We start from the raw sequence: 23555 nt of genomic DNA, 5'->3' as shown, positions 1-23555 counted from the left end.
CAGTTGTCTTTCACTAGTCTAAAAATACATGGTAATTTAGAAAATTTTAAAAGGAATTTGTGAAAAATACCTGAAATATAAAATTAGTAATCTGGATTCTTTTCCTACTACATGGTCATTCATAGTAGTGAAACCAGTACTTATTGAATTGATAAGAATAAAGCAGTTGTTTATCTTGTTCCTGGCATTGATTTTATTTGTTTTTAATTTGGTTTTTAAAATATTAACTTACCTGGAGAATATTTTATTTTTCGGTAACATAGAATATTTGAGTATTAATGGAATTTTGTTCTTTCTTAGGTCATGTTTACTGGTGAAAATATTCCTGTTCATCCTCATGTTTATAGCAATGGTCATATCTGTTTATCCATTCTAACAGAAGACTGGTCCCCAGCGCTCTCAGTCCAATCAGTTTGTCTTAGCATTATTAGCATGCTTTCCAGCTGCAAAGAAAAGGTAGGACTTTTCAGAATATTCCAGGTATAGTTCTTTTAGTTTGGGTAGAGAAGCTATTTTAATATATAATTTATTTGAAGAAGGGACTTAATGCTTTCTATTATGAAGTTATAGGGAACGTTTTAGTAATAGATTGGCAAATAATTTGATAATAGAAGTCAGACATTGTTTCATGTTTCTTAAACAGGAAATTTCTGCAGATGTTCTTAAATAATCTGAATTTTATTTCTGTAAGCATGCACAGGGCAAAAGTGTACAAGAAATTATTGTTTCTAGATTTCACAGTGGAAAGACCCAGGAATGAGCATTATGGCTCCCTTCTCCCCTCTGCTGGCTTCCACCCTATCAGTCTCTTTTAGGGGATTTCCCAGGAACCAGAGCTCTCCTATCATAAAGCCTAGGTTGAAGGAGGACTAGATTACCAGTAGAATTTTCAGGACTTTTCCTCTTATTCTCCTTTACTAATCTACAGATTCTGTGTCTGATGGAGAAAGGGAGGAAAAGACCAGAAAGAAAAACCATGTGAGTTAAATTTAGAATACCCTTTTAAAGTATCTAAATCCTCTCTGTGTTTCTGGCCCTCTTGTCATTCCTGCTTGAGGGTTAGTGTCTTGTCATTCCTGCTTGAGAGGTTTTAAAGCATCTCTTCTCCATGGGGGTTTCCTTTTGTATTTAAAGGAAAAACCAAATTTACCTTAGAGATTAGGGAGCTGTGGGGTAATTCATTTATTTTAGCAGGTTTTTTTTCTTCTCCAAATTCAACGGTCATTTTTATTAAATTAATATTTAGAAAACATTTAGATAGTATTTCATTTTTAAATGGTAGGTTATCTAGATTTTGAAACACTCTAAGCCACTTGTTTGCAAAGTAAGTTTCTTGGAATGTTAGTTCCATAAGAGGTTTCTTGGTGTTAGGTTTAAAAAAAAATTTTTTTGTTCAAATAAGAATGGGAAATAATGGGTTAAATTGTATATGTATTTTTAACTGTAGCATAAGAGCCCTTAATATGCAATGTTATGTACAAGAGGAAGAATGAAACTTCTGGCAGTTAAACTGTGATACACCATTAGTTGAAAGACATGTATCCCCATTTAGGGATATTAAGAAAAAAATGTACGTCTTAGAATAGATGAAATAGAGTACATATTATCTAACGTTAGTATCACCTTTTAACTTGAGTTTCCTCCCTGTTGTTAGCTTTTCTGAGCTGCATTTTAGGCAACACTTGTGCTTTTGTTAATCCCAAAGGCTTGGAAACAAGTTTCATTCATTTATTGCTTCCATGTTTTCTCCTCTCCCTATCTCCACCTCCACCGCACATACAGGCTCTGAACCTGCAGGTGTGGCACAGAGCAGTTTCCAATCAAGGGGCTTCTCTTAATGTTAATGTCTATAGAAAGATGAGGCAGTAACTCTAGGGTTTAATAAGAGAAGTTAAGATTAACACGAGTGGTGTCTGCGCATAGCCCTTACATGTGCCTTTTGATTACTAGCTTTGTTTACATTTAAAGGTAATGATTTCCTGTTAAAAGCTAGAAAATTACGTTCTCTAACTCCTTCATCCTTTTCTAACCCTCATCTTTCCCCTCACATTCTAGTTGTCTGCTGTTAGTGTTTCTTGCGTAGTTGGTATAAGACTAATCATTCCATTTAAATTATTGATTATATTATATAATATAAATGTAATTATAATGTATTCAACCAAAACGATAATCTAGAAGTCAGAATTCTGGCAGCATTAGTTTTGTGGAAAATGATAAAATTCAGACATTATTAAGTACCTGCTATGTGCTGTTGTTACTGTGCTAAGTACTAGATTACTAAGAAGAAGAGGAAACGTGTTTTGGCACTGAGGGGAATCTAGCACCAAATAGGCTTGAAAAAGTCTTTTAAATGTTCGCCGAAAGCTGTTCTATTAAAACAGGTGAATTTTATTCTGTGGTGGACATGGTTCCGTGAGTTTCACTTTCCGTTGTATTCAGAGAATAGTCAACTCCCTGAATACAAATTTTAATTTAACTGTAGGCATTTTTTAGTCATAACTCTTTCGTTCCAGTTTCTTTTTTCACAAAAAGAAACTTGTTTTTTGAAGATTAGGTTCTGATAAATAGATGAGTTTATTGTTTGTTACAGTAGTAGCAGTTTATTCCACATGAACACAGGTTATGACTTTACAGGACAAACAATAGCAGATCATCTATTCTTTAAAGTAGACATATAATTTCATGATAATTTTTCAGGAATTTTCTCTAACTGTATAAACAGGGTAATCTTGGTATAGTTGTTTAGTGTCTTATGTTCTTCTCTTCCTTTCTGTTAAATGACTGTTATTATTATCTCATAAGAGTTAGATCATAGTTATGTACATGAATTTTAGGAAGTGCCAAGTGGACTGTCAGTTTTCCTTCCTGCTACCTAGGTAGTCCTGTTCACCATTGCTATTTGGTTGGACCTATCATATTATCTACTAACCTGCCCTCAGTGGCGTTAATACAGATTTGACATGTTTCCAAATCTTTGTAGAGAGGCACATATTTCTTGTGTCTGATCAACATCCAACAGTTTTCAAGAAAATTCTTTCATAACCTGTCTTCAGTGTTGTTAGTTGTAGTTACAGCTATTTCTGATGTAACTCCTTGCAGAGCTGCCGTATGCTTCTAATATTGTTCTAGTCAGGGCGTATGTATTGCAGAAATGCTAATGTGTCTTTTCCCCCCTTTGCCTCTTACATACATTTTGGAAACCGAATCCTTTGGTCTCTCCTTGATGATACTTGTTTACAGGAAAACAGTAATCCCTTGTGGAGGATTATAAGTTGCTAGGGTTTCTCAGACAAACCTAGTTAGGTAGAGTTTTGATTAGCTCACAAAAGTAATTATTAAATTATTTCTAGGGAGATAAGATAAATGAAACCAAAATTCTTTACAACCTAATGCTGCCACTTTAGGTTGATAGTCATTGTCTAGTAATCCCATTGGAACCTGACCCAAACCACATATGCACACCTTTTTTTTTTTTTTTTAACAAGTTCAGTGTCAAGAGGTTACATTGCCTGGAATATATTATTTTTTCAGTTATGACATCTGCATTTATTTTGTTTCTTATGCATTCTGTAATATTTTTGCTAGAGCTTTTATTAAAACTATCTCCCCCTCATGTTTTCCTGTTTTACAACTTCTTATCTATTTAAATTCTTTTTGGTTTCAGAGACGACCACCAGATAATTCTTTTTATGTTCGAACATGTAACAAGAATCCAAAGAAAACAAAATGGTGGTATCATGGTAAGCAGTTTTATTTTAGAATGATAACTTCTCAGTATTTTGGTTTGAAAGATTATATATATGCTTGCTTGGGAAAAAGAGAGATTATATAACTGATGTTGTACTTTTGTAATATGGAGATGAATCTTTAAAATAGTTTAAGATATTTTATGGATAAGTTAGACTAGATTTTTAATGGGGCACATAAAATCATGGCCATCATACAAGTAAAATCTAAAATCGCTTTAACATTCTGCTCTACCATTGTATTGCAGAACAGAAGTCCTTAATAATATTAAGTCAAATCAGAACTAGCCTACTGGGAAACCTGTTACTTGATATAGAAGTTATGACGCCTTGTGTACTCATTTAGTTATGGTACTGTTGTTAGGGTGGAGGATCACATTGTTAGAGATGGCCCGTTAACTTAAAGAAAGCTCTTCCTATTCTAATAGTTATTCCTGAAAACATTTGAGGTTCTCCTGATTATAGCTTTATGAATACATTATGTTTAATAATTTAATTTCTATTGTTTCTGTTGGGTAATGGTAGCTTAATAATTGAAGGCTGCTAGCATCTTTTCTAAGCTGACTACTGCTTCCTCAAAGAGGTATTTGAAATTAGGAACAGAAGGTTTACATTCATGAGAAACCATAAAATTATTTATAAAAATTATTTTTAAAGTATTACAAAAATGTATATTCTTTACAAATTATTGGTTCAATGTAATTCAGTAGAATGATAGAGTGGGTGCTTTTAAGGTTTGGAAGAAAGATGAGAAGAGCAGTTTGAATTTTGAATTAAAGGATAATGAAGGAGGATATGTCTACCAAACACCAAAAGATAATAATGCAAGAATAGACATTGAAATAGAATTACTCTTTTCGGGCTTCCCTGGTGGCGCAGTGGTTAAGAATCCACTTGCCAATGCAGGAGACATGTGTTCAAGCCCTGGTCTGGGAAGATCCCACATGCCGCAGAGCAGTGAAGCCCATATGCCACAACTACTGAGCCTGCGCTCTAGAGCCCGCGAGCCACAACTACTGAGCCCACGTGCCACAACTACTGAAGCCAGCATGCCTAGAGCCCATGGTCCGCAACAAGAGAAGCCACCTCAGTGAGAAGCCCGCGCACCGCCTCAAAGAGTAGCCCTTGCTCGCCACAAGTAGAGGAAGCCCATGCGCAGCAACAAAGACCCAATGCAGCCAAAAATAAACCAATAAATTAATTAATTAGAATTACTCTTTTCTAGGCCTTTCTGTATGTTAGATTTGAATATGTGATAAATAGTGTGTCACAAATAAATGAGAAGGGGAAAAATTATTTAGTAGTAAGTAATCCTTTTAACCTCATATAGAAAATATTGCCTTTGGATTGAATTAATAAGCATTTAAAAAATACAACAATAGAAAAAGTATGTTTTAAAAAGTTAGGTATCAACTCTGGAGGAAGGAAGAAAGAATTTCTGAACTTAAAAGGAATCACAAATTAAACATTTAGATATATGAAAATTTAAATCTTATATAAAAGCATGGAGGGCTTCCCTGGTGGCGCAGTGGTTAAGAATCCGCCTGCCATTGCAGGGGATATGGGTTCAAGCCCTGGTCTGGAAGATCCCACATGCCGTGGAGCAGCTAAGCCCGTGCACCACAACTACTGAGCCTGTGCTCTAGAGCCTGTATGCCACAACTACTGAAGCCCGCATGGCTAGACCCCATGTTCTGGAACAAGAGAAGCCACCACAGTGAGAAGCCCGCGCACCGCAACGAAGAGTAGTCCCTGCTCGCCGCAACTAGAGAAAGCCCACGTGCAGCAACGAAGACCCAACGCAGCCAAAACTAAATAAATAAAATAAATAAGTTAAAAGAAAAAAAGCACGGAAAAACCTCAAATCACAGTCGATATAAAGTTAAAAAAATAAAATTGTGAAAGACGTAGCTTGATTAAAAATAAAGACCATTTATAATAGTTGCTTAAGAATAAATTAATTACAAGCATGGGCAAAAAAGTTCAACACAGTAAAGTAATGACAGATTTAATATTCTGAAACTTATTGAATTGGCAGAGTTTTATAAAATGAATGCAGTGTTGGAGGAGGAGAATAAAGGGTAGACTAAAACAGTGTTTTCAGGGGACATCCCCCGTGGTCCAGTGGTTAAGGTTCCGTGCTTCTACTGCAGGGGACATGGGTTCGACCTCTGGTCAGGGAACTAAGATCTCTGCATGCCCCATGGCAAAAAACAAAACAAAACAAAAGACAAAAAACTGTTTTCATATTTGCTGGTGGTATAGCAAGTTAGTGTAATCCTTTAAGGAAACAGCAGTTCAGCAGTATTTAGCAGTTCAGCGATATTTAACAAGCTTGAAGTTCAAGACTGAACCTTTTGTCTCAGTTACTAAACTTCTGAGACTCCATCCTTGGAAAATCATCTTTAGTACAAAAAATGTTTGATGCATGAAATGTTCCACGGAGCGTTGTTTATGATAGGCACTCTATTCCTTATCCTCTGTTGTTTCCATGTGTGCTATTTGCCTGGAAGGACTCCTTCCACTCTTCTTGGGAACTCTTTCACCAAAGCCTTGTTGATTACTCCCTCCTTTAAGGAATCTGATCAACTTTATTACTGTACCAGAATGCTGGTTTTGTTTCACTTTTTAAGATATCCCCAATAATTCTGATATAGCTGGTCACTTGATAACTACTGTTTCAGGGATTCTTAAATATAAAAGGACAGGTTTCCCATGGGAATTCTTTCTGAATACTGAAGGTCCACTAAAACTAAACAAGATCCTACTTGAATTAATTGGCCATTTCCTTCAGTTTACATTTCTGGCTTCTCATTCTTGCACATCGTCTTGCCTTTTAGGACTAAATACTAAGCTGTCTCTTCCCTCTGTGCCTTTACAAAGAACCTTTTCAAAAAGAAAAAACATTCCTTGAGTGTCACAGTCCCCTTTACCTTTGCATAATAAGTTCTTAAATTCATCAAAAATTAAGATGAGTCAAGCAAGAATGTTGACAAATACAACTAAATCAAACATTTTTTAAAATGTCAAAGTTGCCAAGATAGTAGTCATTCTATTTCAGACCCAACCTCACTAATAATAGAAAAATTCCCCAATTGTCTTTTCCACAGTGTTTTTAAACCACTTTTAAGTCTTTTTGTTAAACTTGAGAAGAAATTGTCTTAGAGTGATGGAATTTTTAAAATATGTATTTTTTTTTTTTAATAACATCCTACAGCTTGGCTTGGGTTGTTATTCTTTTTAAATTTATTTATTTATGGCTGTGTTGGGTCTTCGTTTCTGTGCGAGGGCTTTCTCTAGTTGTGGCAAGCGGGGGCCACCCTTCATCATGGTGCGCGGGCCTCTCACTATCGCAGCCTCTCTTGTTGCGGAGCACAGGCTCCAGACGCACAGGCTCAGTAGTTGTGGCTCACGGGCCTAGTTGCTCTGCGGCATGTGGGATCCTCCCAGACCAGGGCTCGAACCCGCGTCCCCTGCATTGGCAGGCAGACCCTCAACCACTGCGCCACCAGGGAAGCCCCTAAAATATGTATATTTTGAAAGTACAGTTCTCTTTGCCACTCTATCCCACCCCATTGTTAGTATATTCTCATTTTTCCCTTCCTTAGGGAAGTTTCCGTAGGGAAATTTCGAAAAGATAATCATCTCTTAAGCCCTCTGATGTTGCCTTGTATAGTCAAAAAGACTTATCAGAAGGCCTTTACTTAAGAATACTTCCAGAATTTCTTATTGCTTGCTTTTTTTAAAAAATATTTATTTACTTATTTATTTTTATTTTTGGCTGTGTCGGGTCTTAGTTTCGGCGCGCGGGATCTTCATTGCATCACGTGGGCTTCTCTCCATTTGTGGTGTGTGGGCTTAGTTGCCCCACGGCATGTGGGATCTTAGTTCCCCAACCAGGGATCAAACCTGCGTCCCCTGCATTGGAAGGTAGATTTTTAACCACTGGACCACCAGGGAAGTCCATTATTGCCTGCTTTTGAATAAGAAAACTTGCATAGTAAAACTGGAAATATAAAAATTCTTTAAAATAAAATACACTTCATAGTAGAAGTTATTTTTCATAGTTAATGGCTTTTATCTATTGCTTGTGAAAGCCATACTTTTATAACTAAAGTAGAAGTCTTTTAACAGTTTAAAGGTGGATCATCTCCCAAGTTAGCCAAGAACTACTAAGAAAAGAGGCTTTTCAAACTAAATTAACCTCTTACATAATGTAAAATAGTACAGGGTTTGTATAGGAATTCATTTTCCCAGTAAACAGATTAAAAGTATCCCCCTCAATACAAATTAGCCGTTTTAAAAAGGCACCTGATTGTAATTCAACTGAACCATGACTATCCTTTTCTAGTTTCCTGTCCCAGGTACAGATAAATTTTTTTTGTTTACAGATAATCCTGTTTAAAACCTCCTCAGTTCATTGCCTTACAGTGACCGTTCTTATCTCACTGTGTTTTTGGCTCCTGCTTGAATCCTATATGCCTGAATCATTCCTCTCCTGCATTCTCCCTTAAATGGAAGGTTTTGCTCCATGAGTGAGTGTCATACGAAATCAAAGAAGGGTAGTGTTCGTTATCCTTTGAGATGATGGAGCACCCGCTCTGTCATACAGGTGGTTGGGTACAGGGACTCTTCCTTGCACTCTTCCTTTACCTTTACAAAGCTAAAGCATTGCAGCTGTGTAGTGTATATTGTCTTCTCCTTTATACATTTCACAATAACAGTTACAAACAGTATGAAAAATAGCCCACCTTGGTGTTATAGTTGAATTTGGAAAATTTTATCAAAAAAGGTAATCATACTCATTTAAGCAGAAGCACATTAGCTTTGTTTTGGAACTTTTGAAGTTTCAGCTTATGTTTTTCTGCTTAGCTGCTTTAGTTCCAGAAGATCTTCATTGATTATGTTCTCCTTATAACTAATGCCAGTTACCAAGAAATACAGACTCTGGTTATTTTCTTACCATCATCTAATTCTGAAAGGATTATGAGATCAGAGTAGCGTCCTGATGTGACCTGCAATGCTAAACAAAAAGATCAGAGACTGAACAAAGACTTGCTTGGAGTTGGAAGAACTCACTGAAACACTTAACATTTCAGTTTCTAGAAACCAAGCAGAATTGTAGGCCTCATGTCAAGCTCCACAGCCCCTCTGTGTGGTGCTGACCGACATACTTGGGTCAGCATGGGTCAGAGTGTTTGTCAGGTGTAATCAAAGAGGCAAGAGAGATTTTGGTTCAGATAGTGAATGACATCTGTGTACCTCAGAGGGCGCTTCCAGGATGTAGGATGGAGGCATTATTAATGAAGAACAACAAATCTGAAATTGAGTTGATCTCCTGGTTTTAGAAGAGAAGGACTCAGCTGACACACCAAAATTGAGCTGCCAGATACCACTGCTGGATTCTTGAAAGAAAGCCTCTCTGAGCATAAATTTGTGATCTTCCACATTGTTAGTATACCTTGAAAATTAGGCCAGTCATGCTACCCCACTGTTACTGTCTTTGTACACATCACACCTTATATTGCATTTCTTTTGAGATTCTTCTCTAGAATGCAATAACTTGTTAAAGTGTAAAAAGTCATTGGTATGTGAATACATATTCCTTGTTGTTAATTACTTGAAGTTGACTATCAACCTGTTGTCCAGAGCTCTCTTATAGTTTCTGTTCACTAAGGAATTAAGGTCATTCCTGCACTGGAATGCAGATATTCTGTGTTGCTGATTAAGGTGGGGGTCCATATGCTTTGAAAATCAGTTGAGCTGAGAATAGGGTTAAAGTCAAGAGGCCTAACCAAAATAGGTATTTGAATAAGACAGCTCATCTCAGCATACAAAAGGCTGAAGAATTCACCAATGATTCAGGTATAGAATCTTCCTTAGAAAACAGATCTGTACCCAGTTCAGTGCACAAATTAATGCTTGAACTTCAGAGTTCTGTATCGTAAAACACATAATTGTTCTTAAAAAAGGTGAAAAGTATCTTTTTATGAGATCATAAGAATACTTCAGTGAGATAGCCAACTAGAGTCCATTCATGATACCCATCAGTTTCCTGGGATCAATATTAAACGTATATGACTTAGTTTCATAAATGGTTGCTTTTCACAGTTGGGAGTACAGATCTGTGGTTCCTGAAGCAGTTTCCTTAAGGTGATAGATAATTGAACAATATAGTTTAAGACGGCTGCTGAGTATGGGCTGCAGGAAAACTAGGCTTATAAGAACTAAATTAGCATAATGTTTCAATACTATGTCCAGTAGACTGATGAGATGGTAATTTGGGGAGGAGTAGAGCAATATTTTTTATAAAACTATACACTACATTCTGGTTCCATTCAGCTGGAACATTTCCTTGTAGGAAAATGAGGAGATAGGAACCCAAAATTGTCTCAGACTAGTATTAACCAACTCCTTTTCTCCCTGCCTAATAACTAGCCATAGGTTTACCTATGTTAGTTTTGAACCTTTTTATTTGTACTACCTTTTAGGGTTACAAAACCACTTTCTAAATTCCTGAGTCCAAACTTTCACTCTAGTCTAAGTCTTTGCCCTTTGTTTCCTGCGGGATAACAACTCTATTGTCTACCGTGTAATCTTTCTTGCATCAGTTTATCGAAAGAAAACTTTTAATTCCCAAACAGTTGAGACACAAACTTAACTGTAAAGATTTATTTTTGTGTTTCTTGGAGGCAGCATCCCTATCTACTGACCTCTTACTATGTTCCTTTTCTTCTAGTCTTCTTTCCCTGGGAATATCCAGGGAGATGGTTTCCAATAGAATGTGATGGTTTTTATACTTTGGGGAAAGTTGAATGACCACCTTCTAATATAGTTCTCTCATTCACATTTCCCAGAAGCCCAGTGAAGTTAGCCATGGTAGGTGTCACCTCTTTGGAACTGGTATTTTATGTATTATATTTGAGGGTATAATTTTAGTAGGTTCTTCTGTAGTTCCAGAAAAAATTTAAGTGGTTTATTATGAGATTTTTTTTTTTCAGGCCATGATTTTGCCACAAATACTTTAGCCAAGAGGTTAAACATATTGTGTTCTTTCACCACCTTTTATAGATCTGTATTTGTCTTGATCCAAGATAGATTTACTCTACCAACTTTTTTTTTTTGGAAGCCAGTCCTAGTATCCAAAAATCCTTTTCATATAGCTGGGAAACTGTGTTCCTCCTGTTAACAAACGAATGTTTTGCTTCTTAGTGATTCCCATCTTATTTAGGGAAAAGGTAGACATGGGTTTGGCTCATAACCTGTCTTCATACTGAACTTTTACTCATAGATTCCTTATTACTTATAGGCATCATGGATATGTAATGTTGTAGTCCCTTTGGGTCCAGCTGTCAGAAATAATTGAAATCCATCTTCAGAACTTATTTAATAAGCTTATTTCTCCAAAGATAGAGGATTCAAAGCAAGTAGTATCGTGTTAGTCCTAAACTTCTTTTAACATCTGACCCAAGATGGGGATGGGGGTTGGGATTGGGAGAATGGCTTCTCATAGATCTCCTAATCATTTTGGTGGCTGGTAGCACATTCATACAACAGCCTACTATATTGAAAAACTTTCAGAGTTAATAATCTGGTAAAGATACATTTATGGTTCCACCTATCGAAGATGATATGTCTTTGGAGATAAAAGCTATCTAGTTAACTAGATAACTTTATGTTTAAGTTGGATTTTATCTGTCACTTTTCTTATTGTAAACATTGTTATGTGGTACGTTACTAAACTTCATCCCCAGTAGTTTGACATACTATACTAGGTAGAGTTTAGTGCCATCTTTTAGCTTAGAGATTTAAATGTTTTAGTATTAATTTCAAGAGACCCTACTGTTATAAAATACTCTATTGGAGAAGTGATGTTTTAAGGAACCTCCTCATATTCTTAAGCTTATTCTGATCCATGTCAAATATATCCTCTTTATTCCAAGATCCACAGTCATTTAAGAAAGAGATACTTTAATGTGACAGTTAGAGGCTGTAAACTATCTACTTGTTCTCTTCTTAAAGATGTTCTTATTTATTTAAAGGATTCTAATGATTTAGATACAGTTTATTTTTAAAATTTAGTCTGTTTCACCCTTTAGATTACCCTTAACGTATAGGATCATAGAATGTTTCACTAATTTGCCCAGCATAGAAATCAGATTTACTGCTTTTTAGCTCTCACTGAGTCTTTATGAATGAGAATTTTATTAGCAATGTATCAATCCTAACATGGGTTGGTTTGTGTAAAATATTTTGGCCAGTTGTTTAGAATTTTCTCCTTGAGAGCTTTCACAACTTTTGGGTAGTTGCCACTAGTCTTACTTCTTTCTAGAGATTCTTTCTGAAGAATAACCAGTCCTCAAAATCCTTCAAATAGGTTTTGTGAAGTAAATTTTGTAAAATAAGTCATCAACTCCCCAGAATTTATATGTGTTACATAAATGTGTTGAGGCTATCAGAAGGTGTTACTATACCTGTGGGATTGTTTTTTTTTAAATGACCTCCTTTGCGTGTATATGTATACTTGCTGAAAAATTTATTTTCTGAAGAGAAATTAATAACATTTACTACTGATTGATTTAGAGATTGTAGCTCATATGTGAAGTTCCTTCTTTCAGTGACGTAACTTGTATTATTCTGTGTTAAGTAGCATAACAGTGTTGGTCAGGAGTTTACTTCCTGTCTCATTACAGTTTTAAATTGTTGCCCGTAAAGGAATTCTCTTATGATTGGTAAATCATGAATATGTGCTAACATATATCAATTTACTATTTGAAATAGAACTAACATACTGATAATAATATCATTTTAAGATTTGTGTAAACTACCATTTCCCTGAAAGAATACAGCTTGATTTGCTTGTCACTATATACTCTATACTCGAACACAAAATGGACTTTTTTATTTGCAGGGATTGGGGGAGACAAGTCAGAAATGTAAATTGTGTTCTTCTTGCTACTTGAAATTATTTCTGTATTAGACTAACTTGCAGATTTTACTTATGTATGCTTGACTATTTTAATTATCTTTTTTCTCCTTTTCTTAAAGATGATACTTGTTGATGCCACTGTTATCATCCTCCTAGCAGAAGATAGTCCTACTGAGAAAATGAGCACTTTGATCATTCAGTCTTTGAACTTTAACCTTTGACTGGAAGTGACCTATAGGCAATGAAGACTACTTCCTTTTACTGCATTTTTACTCGTGTGCATTCTGGGCGCATGTTGATCGCTGGTTCAGTCCAGGCAACTGACATGCTTTTATTAGTCATACAGTATTAATGCAGGTGTCAGGAAATGTCAAATATAATTCCATTTTTTATTTTTATTTTTTTAAGCTTTTGGAAAAGTTCCAGGTCCTCATGTATTGTGCAATAACAATGACTTCCTTGGCGGTTTTGGGACGTTCATTGCCGGCAATGGACGTCGTAACAGGAAAAATTTTCATTAACTCCTGCCACCCAATGATTAATGCATGATAGGGCCTATGAAATGAACTTATCATTATCAGTTAGAGTGGGATTATAAATAAAGTGAGGGATCCAACATTACTTTGAAAGTCACCCCAACTGCTTATATTTGGATTCTATGCACTGTGAACCTAAGGTTAACAGCATGAATTAACATGCGTCTTTAAAGGACTGTAATGAAAGATCATTGCGTATTTATTGAATTGTTTATATCTGCTGTCAAATTGTTTTGACATGGATAGTTTTCAAGTGACATTGGCAGAGAGGTACAATATGTTATCCCTATGGTGAAAATGAATTCATTTGTTGTATATAGTTCCTCAGTCTCTGAAGTAAAGGTGTGAGTAATATAGGGTATGAATGGTTTAATCAGGGCTTTATTTTGGAAGTAAGAAAAATGGCAGTGACGAGTAAACTGCTGCAGTCCATGAGTTGGGCTTGTCGTTTGTACGTTAACAATTTTCCCCAGCAGATGACACTCTGCTACTTCCCGCTAGCCGTCAGCATGAGCCCTGCTGCCTCGACACTATTTCATTTATTTGTGTTTGGAAAATCCATAAACATTTTTGTTTGCAGTTTTGTTTCTTTTGTTATGTTAAGTTTGAATGTTACAGTACTTTAATTGAAAAACTTTTGTCAAGTTTTTTCTTGTAAATTTTCTTTACTTGTAAGTATCATCTTGTCCTTCAATCCTGTACCCTAAAATAAGAAATACATTTTTGACAGAGGCTTAATGTTTTAACAAAAGAGTGTGGACATTTTTATTTTAAAATTTAGGCAGAAGTACACTATAGAATGGTATGTTTGCTTATTTGTTTCACACAACCATACAGTTTTGTTCTGGAGGGATTTGTTTTGTTTTGCTTTGTTTTGTTGTTATTTAAGACTGCTTACAGCTAGATAACATTTTTCTATAGAAAAAAAAAATTGTTTGAAAGGTCCAACTCTCAGTACCATGTAAGTTAAAGATACTGCAACTAGGTTCTCTTTTTAAAAAGCAATTAATGTATTTTATAAATTACCTTTTCACATATGCAAAATCTGTTTCTACTACAATGTTATTTTTACTAATGCCTATTGTTGCACTCTTTTTGACATATCCTGCAGTGAATATAATGGATCAATTTGGGCTTAAAAGTGAAAGCCAGTTGGCTAAAAGGTTTGAAATATGTACCCCAGCAAAACCATCCAATCAATAATTGGCAAAGAATATTTTAAAAATTGTTTTTAATCTCTGTATAGATGACATTTTGTAGCTTTGTACATGTTGTTAATTAAGGGCATATAATTTTACACTCTAAAAGTATAATTATTGAACTCAGGGGTGGGTAGACTTCTAAAATATGTCTGCTGTAGAAATAACTTGAAAAAAAAGTTTAAACTATGGCCAGCCACCAAATTGTGGACACCGTTTATACTGCTGGTTAGCAACTACCAGTGTTTAAACTTAAAAGCATTTTTGTTCTTGACTAGAGATGTACACAAATTCTCACAGTAGTCTCTATCAGTCTTATTAGTTGGCCGATTTAACCAAGACAAAAAAATGTTTTTTGGAATGCTTTGAACTACTCTTAGTTTTTAACTGCTTTTTAATATGAAAATTGCAGCTGTAAATTATGTATTTTTCATATTTTACGTAACTGCTCTAAACTACTGATTCACTTGATCATTCTCCGGGGTGGGGTGAGGGTCTCTCTCCATACTGCTGGTCCTCTTACTAAAATCCTTTTATAAAGAAATGACCTGTGACATTTATTCACCAAAGGAATTAATATACCAGGTCAAAGGTTAACAATGCTATCGTATAGATTAATAGGTCATATATAGCCTCAATTGAGTTTTTTAATACAAATAATAGTATTTTAACATACCTCTCTCTCTACATAGAGACACCGTACAATAAATTAAAATGACACAGAGGAAAGCAAAGGAAAACCAAATAATTTTGGTACATTTTATGGTTTAAGGAGAAGATGATAGGATGAAATATCCTGAAATATAGACCATTCAAAATTTGCAATCTGGTAACACCTTATGCGTTACTTCCTTGAATTTAGGAATCATTGAAAACTCCTGTGCACTTAGATTTAATTAAGTTAATTTTAAATATAAGTTACATTATTAAAAGCATAAGATGTTTACCTGAGTCATTGCTCAAGAGAGGGCAATTAACGGCTTTGTAATAATAAAAAGAATATTTCTCTGTATTGCGTTGTTGAATGTCAGCCAGGATAACTAAGAAAATGTACATAGGAACATGGTACTTCCCTCTTCCCTGCATTCCCTCTATGAGGCACTATCTGCTGCATAGGTCTACAGATTATACCTTCAGATTTAGGACAATATGTACTCTCTTCTTTTTTATTTATTTATTTATTTATTTTAAGGCCATTCTGGTTTGCCAAATTCTGTTACGGCAGTAGTACATTCAGTTCCTTATTTTGCATGTTTAGATCATGAACTTGGTGCCCTTTCCAAAAAAAAAAAAAAGAAAAAGAAAAAAATTATGTCAAGTAGGTAATTAATGCCATAGATTTTAAAGAGAGAAACGGTTTTCAGTTTTTTAAGATAAATTTTTAAAAATAAATTTTATGGCTGTTCTCTTAAGGAATTTAATATTCATCTCTAAAGGACTTACTTGTAATGTACAAATTCCTCCTTTTTAGCTAGCAGGGAAATAAGGCTTTTTTTAAAAACCCAGAAGAAAATGCTAAAAATAGCTTTTATATAGAGTTCATCTGGAGAAAGATCTTAATACTTATTGTTTTGACTAGGTATATAAATATTTCGTATAAAGTAACTAGAATAGTTTACTACTTTTTCCCTTCAGAAATTTTAACTATATGCAAAAATATATATCATTAGATTCCTGTGGTGGATAATCATTTCTTCAGATTCTAAAACAGGTATCTAGCGACTGCTTAATTGTTCCCAGATTGCATCAAAGATGAATTGAAATGAGTAATGATATGAAAATGGTATGTAACCACATATTACTTGTTTCTGGTAATCAACTCTTATTTTTTAAAAAGCCTATTGTTTTTGAGAATTGAGGTATTTAAAAACTTGTTAAAGCTTCTTCCTAAAAATAGAAGAGAAGAGCAGGTACTGTGTGTTTAAAAAAAGATTTTTTTTAAATAAAGAATTCAGTGTCACTAGTTCTAAGCCTTTATGGTTACTGCTGCCTACATTTCTCAATCTCACTTTTATTTCGTTTTTTGTACATATTTTAGCTGAATGCTTAAGATTTGTGATTGTGTACATAAGTTTATTTTCAAAAAGAGCTGAGGCTTGACCATATGAGTCTTTTCTGAGGATTCATTGTTATCAAAATCAGCTACTGCACTATTCTGTTATGCTAATGCCTTTGCATGATTAAGATCTGTGAACAAGGTATCTTTTCATCTGCACCTCCTGACCCTAATCCTCTTTACAGTCTTTATTTTTATTCCACCTTTATTCTTCTTCCTTCCTGCCTCCTCACAGATACCAGTGATCAGTCTTCAGTGTCCCTCTGACCTCTCAGATTTTCTCCCCTCTTCCCTCCCTTCTTTCCTTCCTTCCCTTTCCTCTCCCTTTCCCTTTCTTGAGGTTAGGAAATCTAGAGAAGGAGGATTATTAAAATTACATCAGAAAAAAATTTTAATAAAAAGATTCCATCCTACAAATAAAATAATTTCTGATACCTAATCTTAGACCATCAGTAGATGGTTAAATTTGTTGAATAATTGACTACTTGATAAATAAGCTGTTGTTAGCTATAACTTAGTTCTTAAATAGTGATATTGAGGGAATTTCATTTACTTTTTGGATGTGACTCTCTCAAAGCCTAATTATTGCCCAAATGAATTAAATTACTTATTTTGGTGAAAGTGTTTTTCCATTTAAGTTTCTAAACCATTTTGAGACTTGGAGCTATGTTTTAAAAATAATAATTTGTGGGAGACTTTTACTTTCTCAGCATAAATTACAGACAGATTTATATACGTCATTATCATTAGAGGCCCGTGGAATCTAAACATGTACTTCAAACTCAGATCTCTGTCCTTCAAGTTGAAGTTCTGGTTCTGACTATGGTCCTGATAATTGAGGTGTTTATTGTGACGTTAATTCTCAAATGTTAGCATTGGGACTTATGGTTGGGGATGAATCCCCAAAATTATTACATGAATATCTTTCTTATGAAAAGTTTGTTGTTAATAAAACTGTGATAGCTGAAGCCATTTTGAATATGTGGAAGGAATGTCTGAATAGAAGCCAGTACAGTACGTCTTCACAAACCTAAAGAACTCGAGTTTTGCAAGTTGAGCGCAGTTGATTGGGAAAGGAGAAATAGTTCTTGTTCTATTTTTTGGCACGTACACCATCAGGGTTTTGAGAAAAGTTTGCTCCCACAGTAATTCTCAGAGCTGTTTTCTCAAAGGCAAAAGCACGGTTTCAAAACTCACCGGGCTGTGGCTTGTTAGATGTGACTTCACTTGTCAGATTTCCTGACGCATCAAATTACTGAATAATCTTGCCTCTCTAATTAAAAACCTGAAACAGGACGAATAAAGAACTTGGTAGATTGTGTCAGATAACCCTGGAAATGCAAGTCTCTTCGTAGTTAATCACAGATTGTTTACATAATGCAAACTGATTGTCAGGCTCCAGGAACATAGTTATTTGAATAGATTATTAGGTCAGTTATCTAGTAGCCAAGAATTAGGTGCATGTTCAAGTCATAATGGATATGTTATTTTTAGTTGGTACCATTTTTCTCTGAATATTCAGAAATATAGATTGTGCATTTTATTAATAGGAATGGAAGCTCATGCTTGAAGATTTGCATAGGGCGGATGTATGTATTTTATAAAATCAAGTTGTACAATATGTAAAGCTACTGCTTTTTAAATAGAATATAAATGTTGACAGATAAATATATTATATATTTTTAAATACATGTATCGAACTTTTGTTAGTTGAATACAAACTACATTGTGTGCTTTATGGAATTCAGTAACTTTTAATAATAAAGCAGTTGTCATTGATTTCTTTTTCTGTAGACTTCAATGCTAAATTGGATAGATATTAAACCTTTTTGTAGTTTATGATAATGTGAAAATTTATATAATAGTTCCTCTTTATAAAAGACTGTGATCTTGAAAGGATTATGGAAATAGTAACATGTCCATTTCCAAAATGAATACAACAGAATGAAGATAGTCACTAAAGCCACTTGGTTTTTTATTTAAAGATCATCTTTGCTTAGTAGTGTAACCTAGTGTATTTTAGTGGTTCTTCATGCTTTAACTGAGTCCTGATAAAAGACTGGGCATTTTCAGAAAAGATGGAATTGAGACTGGAGCACTTGCTCAGAGTTACCATGACTCTGATGCTCCTGAGCTTCAAGTTGTACGATTCATGAGGACATGCTTTTCCCAAGTATACAAACAGATGAACTAGCTTACATAAATGACTGACTCCTGAAGCTGTGAGAAGAGAGAAGGAGGTAAGCAGAAGGGGATATCTCCACATCTCAGTTATTCCTGGCAGGAAGAGATTCAGTATGTCCTGCTGCTATTCTAAGTTTTCTTTTCACAGGGGATCTACTTAGCCAGGAGTGCTGTACTCCTCACTGGGGCAGCTGTACTACCGTAAAGCTCTCTTAGCCCAACAAGCTGTTTCTGCAGCCCTAAACAACTAGATTAGTAGCTGGTTAGATAGATGCGGGGTTCATCTTTCTTTGTACTTTGATGGCACTCTCTCCTTTCATTATAATCCTTAAAATAATTTCTACCTCCGACAGAAGGTATAACTTTTCTTCACTAGTTTAAGCTACTGTGGATAAGTGGTTTTGTTGAAACCCTCCCTATTCCACAGTACTTTACATACTAACGTAATACGTGGCAAAATTAAACATGAACTGAATAAAAGGGTCAAATAAGGAAAGCTGAAATAAGGAAGTAAGGTGGAGAATATCTTCTCATACATGTAGTTGATCAAGGACCTAATGTGGGTAGATATATATCATCAGGCAAGACCCTAATGTGGTTGGTTATATCCTGCAGAAAAGGCAACTTAACGTGAAAAATTTCTTATCTCCACTCTCAGCCCCCCAAACGCCTCTTTCTTTTATCTTTTTTTTTTTTTTTTTTTTTTTTTGCGGTACGCGGGCCTCTCACTGTTGTGGCCTCTCCCGTTGCGGAGCACAGGCTCCAGACGCCCAGGCTCAGCGGCCATGGCTCACGGGCCCAGCCACTTCGCGGCATGTGGGATCTTCCCGGACCGGGGCACGAACCCGTGTCGCCTGCATCGGCAGGCGGACTCTCAACCACTGCGCCACCAGGGAAGCCCTCTTTTATCTTTTATATGGTGGGTTTTTTTTAACTTTTTTTATTGGGGTATAGTTGCTTTACAGTGTTGTGCTAGCTCCTGCTGTACAGCGAAGTAAACCAGCCGTATGTATACACATATCCCGTCCCACCCAGGTCACCACAGCACCGAGTAGAGTTCCCCATGCTATTACAGCAGGTCCACTAGTTATCTGTTTCATACCCAGCGGTGCATATATGTCAATCCCAATCTCCCAATTCATCCCACCCCCTCTTCCCCCGCTGGTGTCCACACGTTTGTTCTCTACATCTATGTCTCTATTTCTGCTTTGCAAATAGGTTCATCCATACCATTTTTCTAGATTCCACATATATGCGTTAATATACGATATTTGTTTTTCCCTTTCTGACTTACTTCACTCTGTATGACAGTCTCTAGGTCCATCCACGTCTGTACAAATGACCCAATTTCGTTCCCTTTTATGGCTGAGTACTATTCCATTGTGTGTATGTATGTATGTATATGTGTGTGTGTGTGTGTGTGTGTGTGTATGCCACATCTTCTTTATCCATTCCTCTGTTGATGGACATTTGGGTTGCTTCCATGACCTGGCTATTGTAAATAGTGCTGCAGTGAACATTGGGGTGCATGTATCTTTCTGAATTATGGTTTTCTCAGGGTATATGCCCAGTAGTGGGATTGCTGGGTTATATGGTAGTTCAGTTTTTAGTTTTTTAAGGAACCTCCATACTGTTCTCCATAGTGGCTGTATCAATTTACATTCCCACCAACAGTGCAAGAGGGTTCCCTTTTCTCCACACCCTCTCAGCATTTATTATTTATAGATTTTTTGATGATGGCCATTCTGACTGGTGTGAGGTGATACCTCGTTGTAGTTCTGATCTGCCTTTCTCTAATAATTAGTGATGTTGAGCATCTTTTCATGTGCTTCTTGGCCATCCATATGTCTTTTTCTGTTTTAGTTAATTGCATTCTTATCCAACTTAGTTATCAAAATGAAGAATCTAACACTATTTACTAGTCCTCTCAGACATTTTTCCGTCCTGTTGAGCCTACGTTCAAACCATCTCTGGAATTTCTTTCCCTTTTCTCCAGTCCCCTTGTCATTATGACATCACTGCCTGGTCCCGATGTTCCGTGGCTGCTCTTCAGCCCTCCACATACCTTGTTCCGTAAGTAACAGCGCCACAAGACCGCCTGTACTTTGCTGATGTTCTCCGCTGTTCCTAGAATGTTCATTTTCTGCTTTTCTACCTGCAAGGTCCAGTTCAGATGTAGTTATAAAGTTACCGTCTTTGTCCTTCCCTCTTTACCCCCTACCAGTCTTCTATCTGGAACTCTTTACGCTGGGATAATGTCTCAGTTGTGTTTGTGTATCCAGCATGTGGCACACAGTACATAAGCTTTTTTGTTTTTAATATTTATTTATTTATTTGGGTGTGTTGGGTCTTAGTTGCCACATAAGCTTTTAATAAATGTTAGTTGAATTAACCTGATTGTGCTTGTATTTCTATCCTAGCTTTTTCAAGAAACTTAGGCACTAGCAATTTTGAAACATAACATCTAAACCAAACCACCATCTGTGTGAAATGTTATAGCAGAACACCCTACCCTTCCTGTCCCAGAGAATTTGAAAAAAATTGCTTTAAAGTAAGTCATTTGTCATCTTTAATAGGTTTTGCTTTCTTTTATAAAATGCTTTATCTCTGAGGGAAATTGCTTGAATGTATTCACAAATTAAGAATATAATTGTTTTAAACTAAATATATCTAAGGGACTCTGAGATCAATAAAGGTAAACCTGACACTCACTAAGGTTAAAAATGGACATTAAGCAAATACTTAGTGATGACCTCTCCTATACCAAGAAGGATGGCAGATGAGAGGAAGCATAGATCTTCCAAAGGCCTATGATAAGGGCGATAAGAAATAGATAATACAACAGTGACGATCCTGAAGGGGTACAGATAAGTGGCAGTTTCTGATAATCAGAGGAACACGTTGTTTGCAAAAACTGTTGTCATGACTTGAAAAATACAAACTTTGTGGATGGGTTCTAGGCAAGCACAAAGGTAACAAAGTACTTTCAAAGCTCTAGGACAAGACTTGTATGAAGTTCAGCCCAGAGGATGAGGTGTCTGGTTCAGAGACTGGGGGAGCAGAAGCCAAAGGCCAAATGATAGAGGGCTTTACGAATCAGGGTAAGATTGAAATGGATTTTTCAAAGTTTCCACTAAACAAAGAGATGAGCCTAGCACTCAGAGATGCCTCTGTTCTCAGGGCATTTGTCAGTCGGGAGGGAATTAGGAAACTGAGCCATTGTGTGGGCGATATCACAGGGAAGTTTGCCCAGAAAACAAAGCCCAGGGTATGCCCCAAATGAGTCTGAGTCACTATACCAACATCCTACCCATCAAAACTTACTTAAAGAGGGCGGGCCCGGTTTCCTGGGAGCCCAGCTGGCAGGGCTAGTCCTCCAGCAAAAAAAAAAACCTAAAAGCCACAACCCGGTAGAATTCCACTCCCAGAGTAGAGGTCACTTGAGGAAACAGCCCTGATTCAGACTTGCACCCTGGAGTGGTTGGGGGAATGTCAGGCTGTGGACCTAGATTAAGAAGAGGTCCGTGACCGGCCGTGTCCTCAGGAGGTGATCAGAAGCAACTGAAACTCCTCCCTGGAGAAAGCTATTCTCTTTGTAGGCCTCAAGTTATTCCTCCAAGGGATTTATTTCAATACAGTGATCAGCACACAAGGACTATCTGGGAAACAGGACATCGTGATAAAAAAACAGAAACAGCAGACTTAGAAAGCATTGGAGGTATGCAGTAGGGAGTGACACAGTCTGACGTGGTTTACTGCTCTGCATGCCACGCTGTGTTGGGAGTTTCTCAAGAACAAGAACCTGTCTTGTTCAACTTTATACTCATTCAAATATTGAGTGCCTCCTGGGTCCCAAGGAGCTTATGATCTGGCAGGGAAGGACAGTGGTGTCATAGGGTAATAAGAGAATGCTGAGTGAGCATCACAGCAGGACCAATCACAAAGTAGATAACTAATAAGAACCTACTGGGGGCTTCCCTGGTGGCGCAGTGGTTGAGAGTCCGCCTGCCGATGCAGGGGGCACGGGTTCGTGCCCCGGTCCGGGAAGATCCCACATGCCGTGGAGCGGCTGGGCCTGTGAGCCATGGCCGCTGAGCCTGCGCGTCCGGAGCGGAGCCTGTGCTCCCCAACGGGAGAGGCCACAGCAGTGAGAGGCCCGTGTACCAGAAAAAAAAAAAACAAAAACCTACTGTATAGCACAGGAACTCTACTCAATACTTTGTAACGACCTATACAGGAAAAGAATCTATAAAAAGAATATATATGTATATGTATATATATACACATATGTACAGCAGAAACAAATGATTTACATTGTAAATCAACTATATTCCAATAAAAATTAACTAAAAAAAACAAAACCAGGAGGATTCAAAGCTGACTAAGGGAGTCTGGAAAGAATTCCAGCGGAAGTGGAGAGTATTTGCCAGGCGTATGAGATAAAGCACACAGCAAACGCAAAAACCCAGGGTGAGAGAGAACAGTGTTTGTAGCATTCAATTCGGATGAGGAAGTGGTGGAAAGAAGTCAAGAGATAAAACTAGAGCTAGAACATGAGAGACCAGGTTATAGAGTTTTGATTTTATCTTATGGGCATTAGTGACCGACAGTCAGATTTGCACTTCAGAAAAATTACCTTGGCCACAGGTTGGAGTGTGTGTTTGGAAAGGTCACAAAACTGACAGAGGAAACAAGAGGCTTAATCCAGACAACAGGTGATGCTGACGTGAATTGATTGCAAAGTATTGGCATAAATATAGACATACACATCAGTGGAACAGAAGGGAGAGTCCAAAGGTAGGGTCAGTTGATTTTCAACAGAGATTCCAGGGCACTTTTAGAAGAAAAGAATATTCAACACGTCGTACTAGAACATTTGAAGAGCCACTTGCAAAAAAGAAAAAT

General features: G+C 36.5%; 1 protein-coding gene across 1 annotated transcript in view; it reads left to right on the top strand.

Moving 5' to 3' along the window:
• Positions 1-18218, top strand: part of UBE2W (ubiquitin conjugating enzyme E2 W) — a 76244-nt gene extending 58026 nt beyond the window's left edge. Inside the window, exons 4-6 of the mRNA XM_082859026.1 lie at positions 301-456; positions 3665-3740; positions 12795-18218. Coding sequence (XP_082715152.1) covers positions 301-456; positions 3665-3740; positions 12795-12808 — 246 coding nt within the window. The 3' untranslated portion in view covers positions 12809-18218. The remainder of the gene's footprint in view (positions 1-300; positions 457-3664; positions 3741-12794) is intronic.
• Positions 18219-23555: the final 5337 nt, after the last annotated feature.

Source organism: Leucopleurus acutus (assembly GCF_964270905.1).
Source record: "Leucopleurus acutus genome assembly, chromosome: 17".
Taxonomy (NCBI): Eukaryota; Metazoa; Chordata; class Mammalia; order Artiodactyla; family Delphinidae; genus Leucopleurus; species Leucopleurus acutus.
This window is presented reverse-complemented; position numbering and strand designations above follow the sequence as displayed.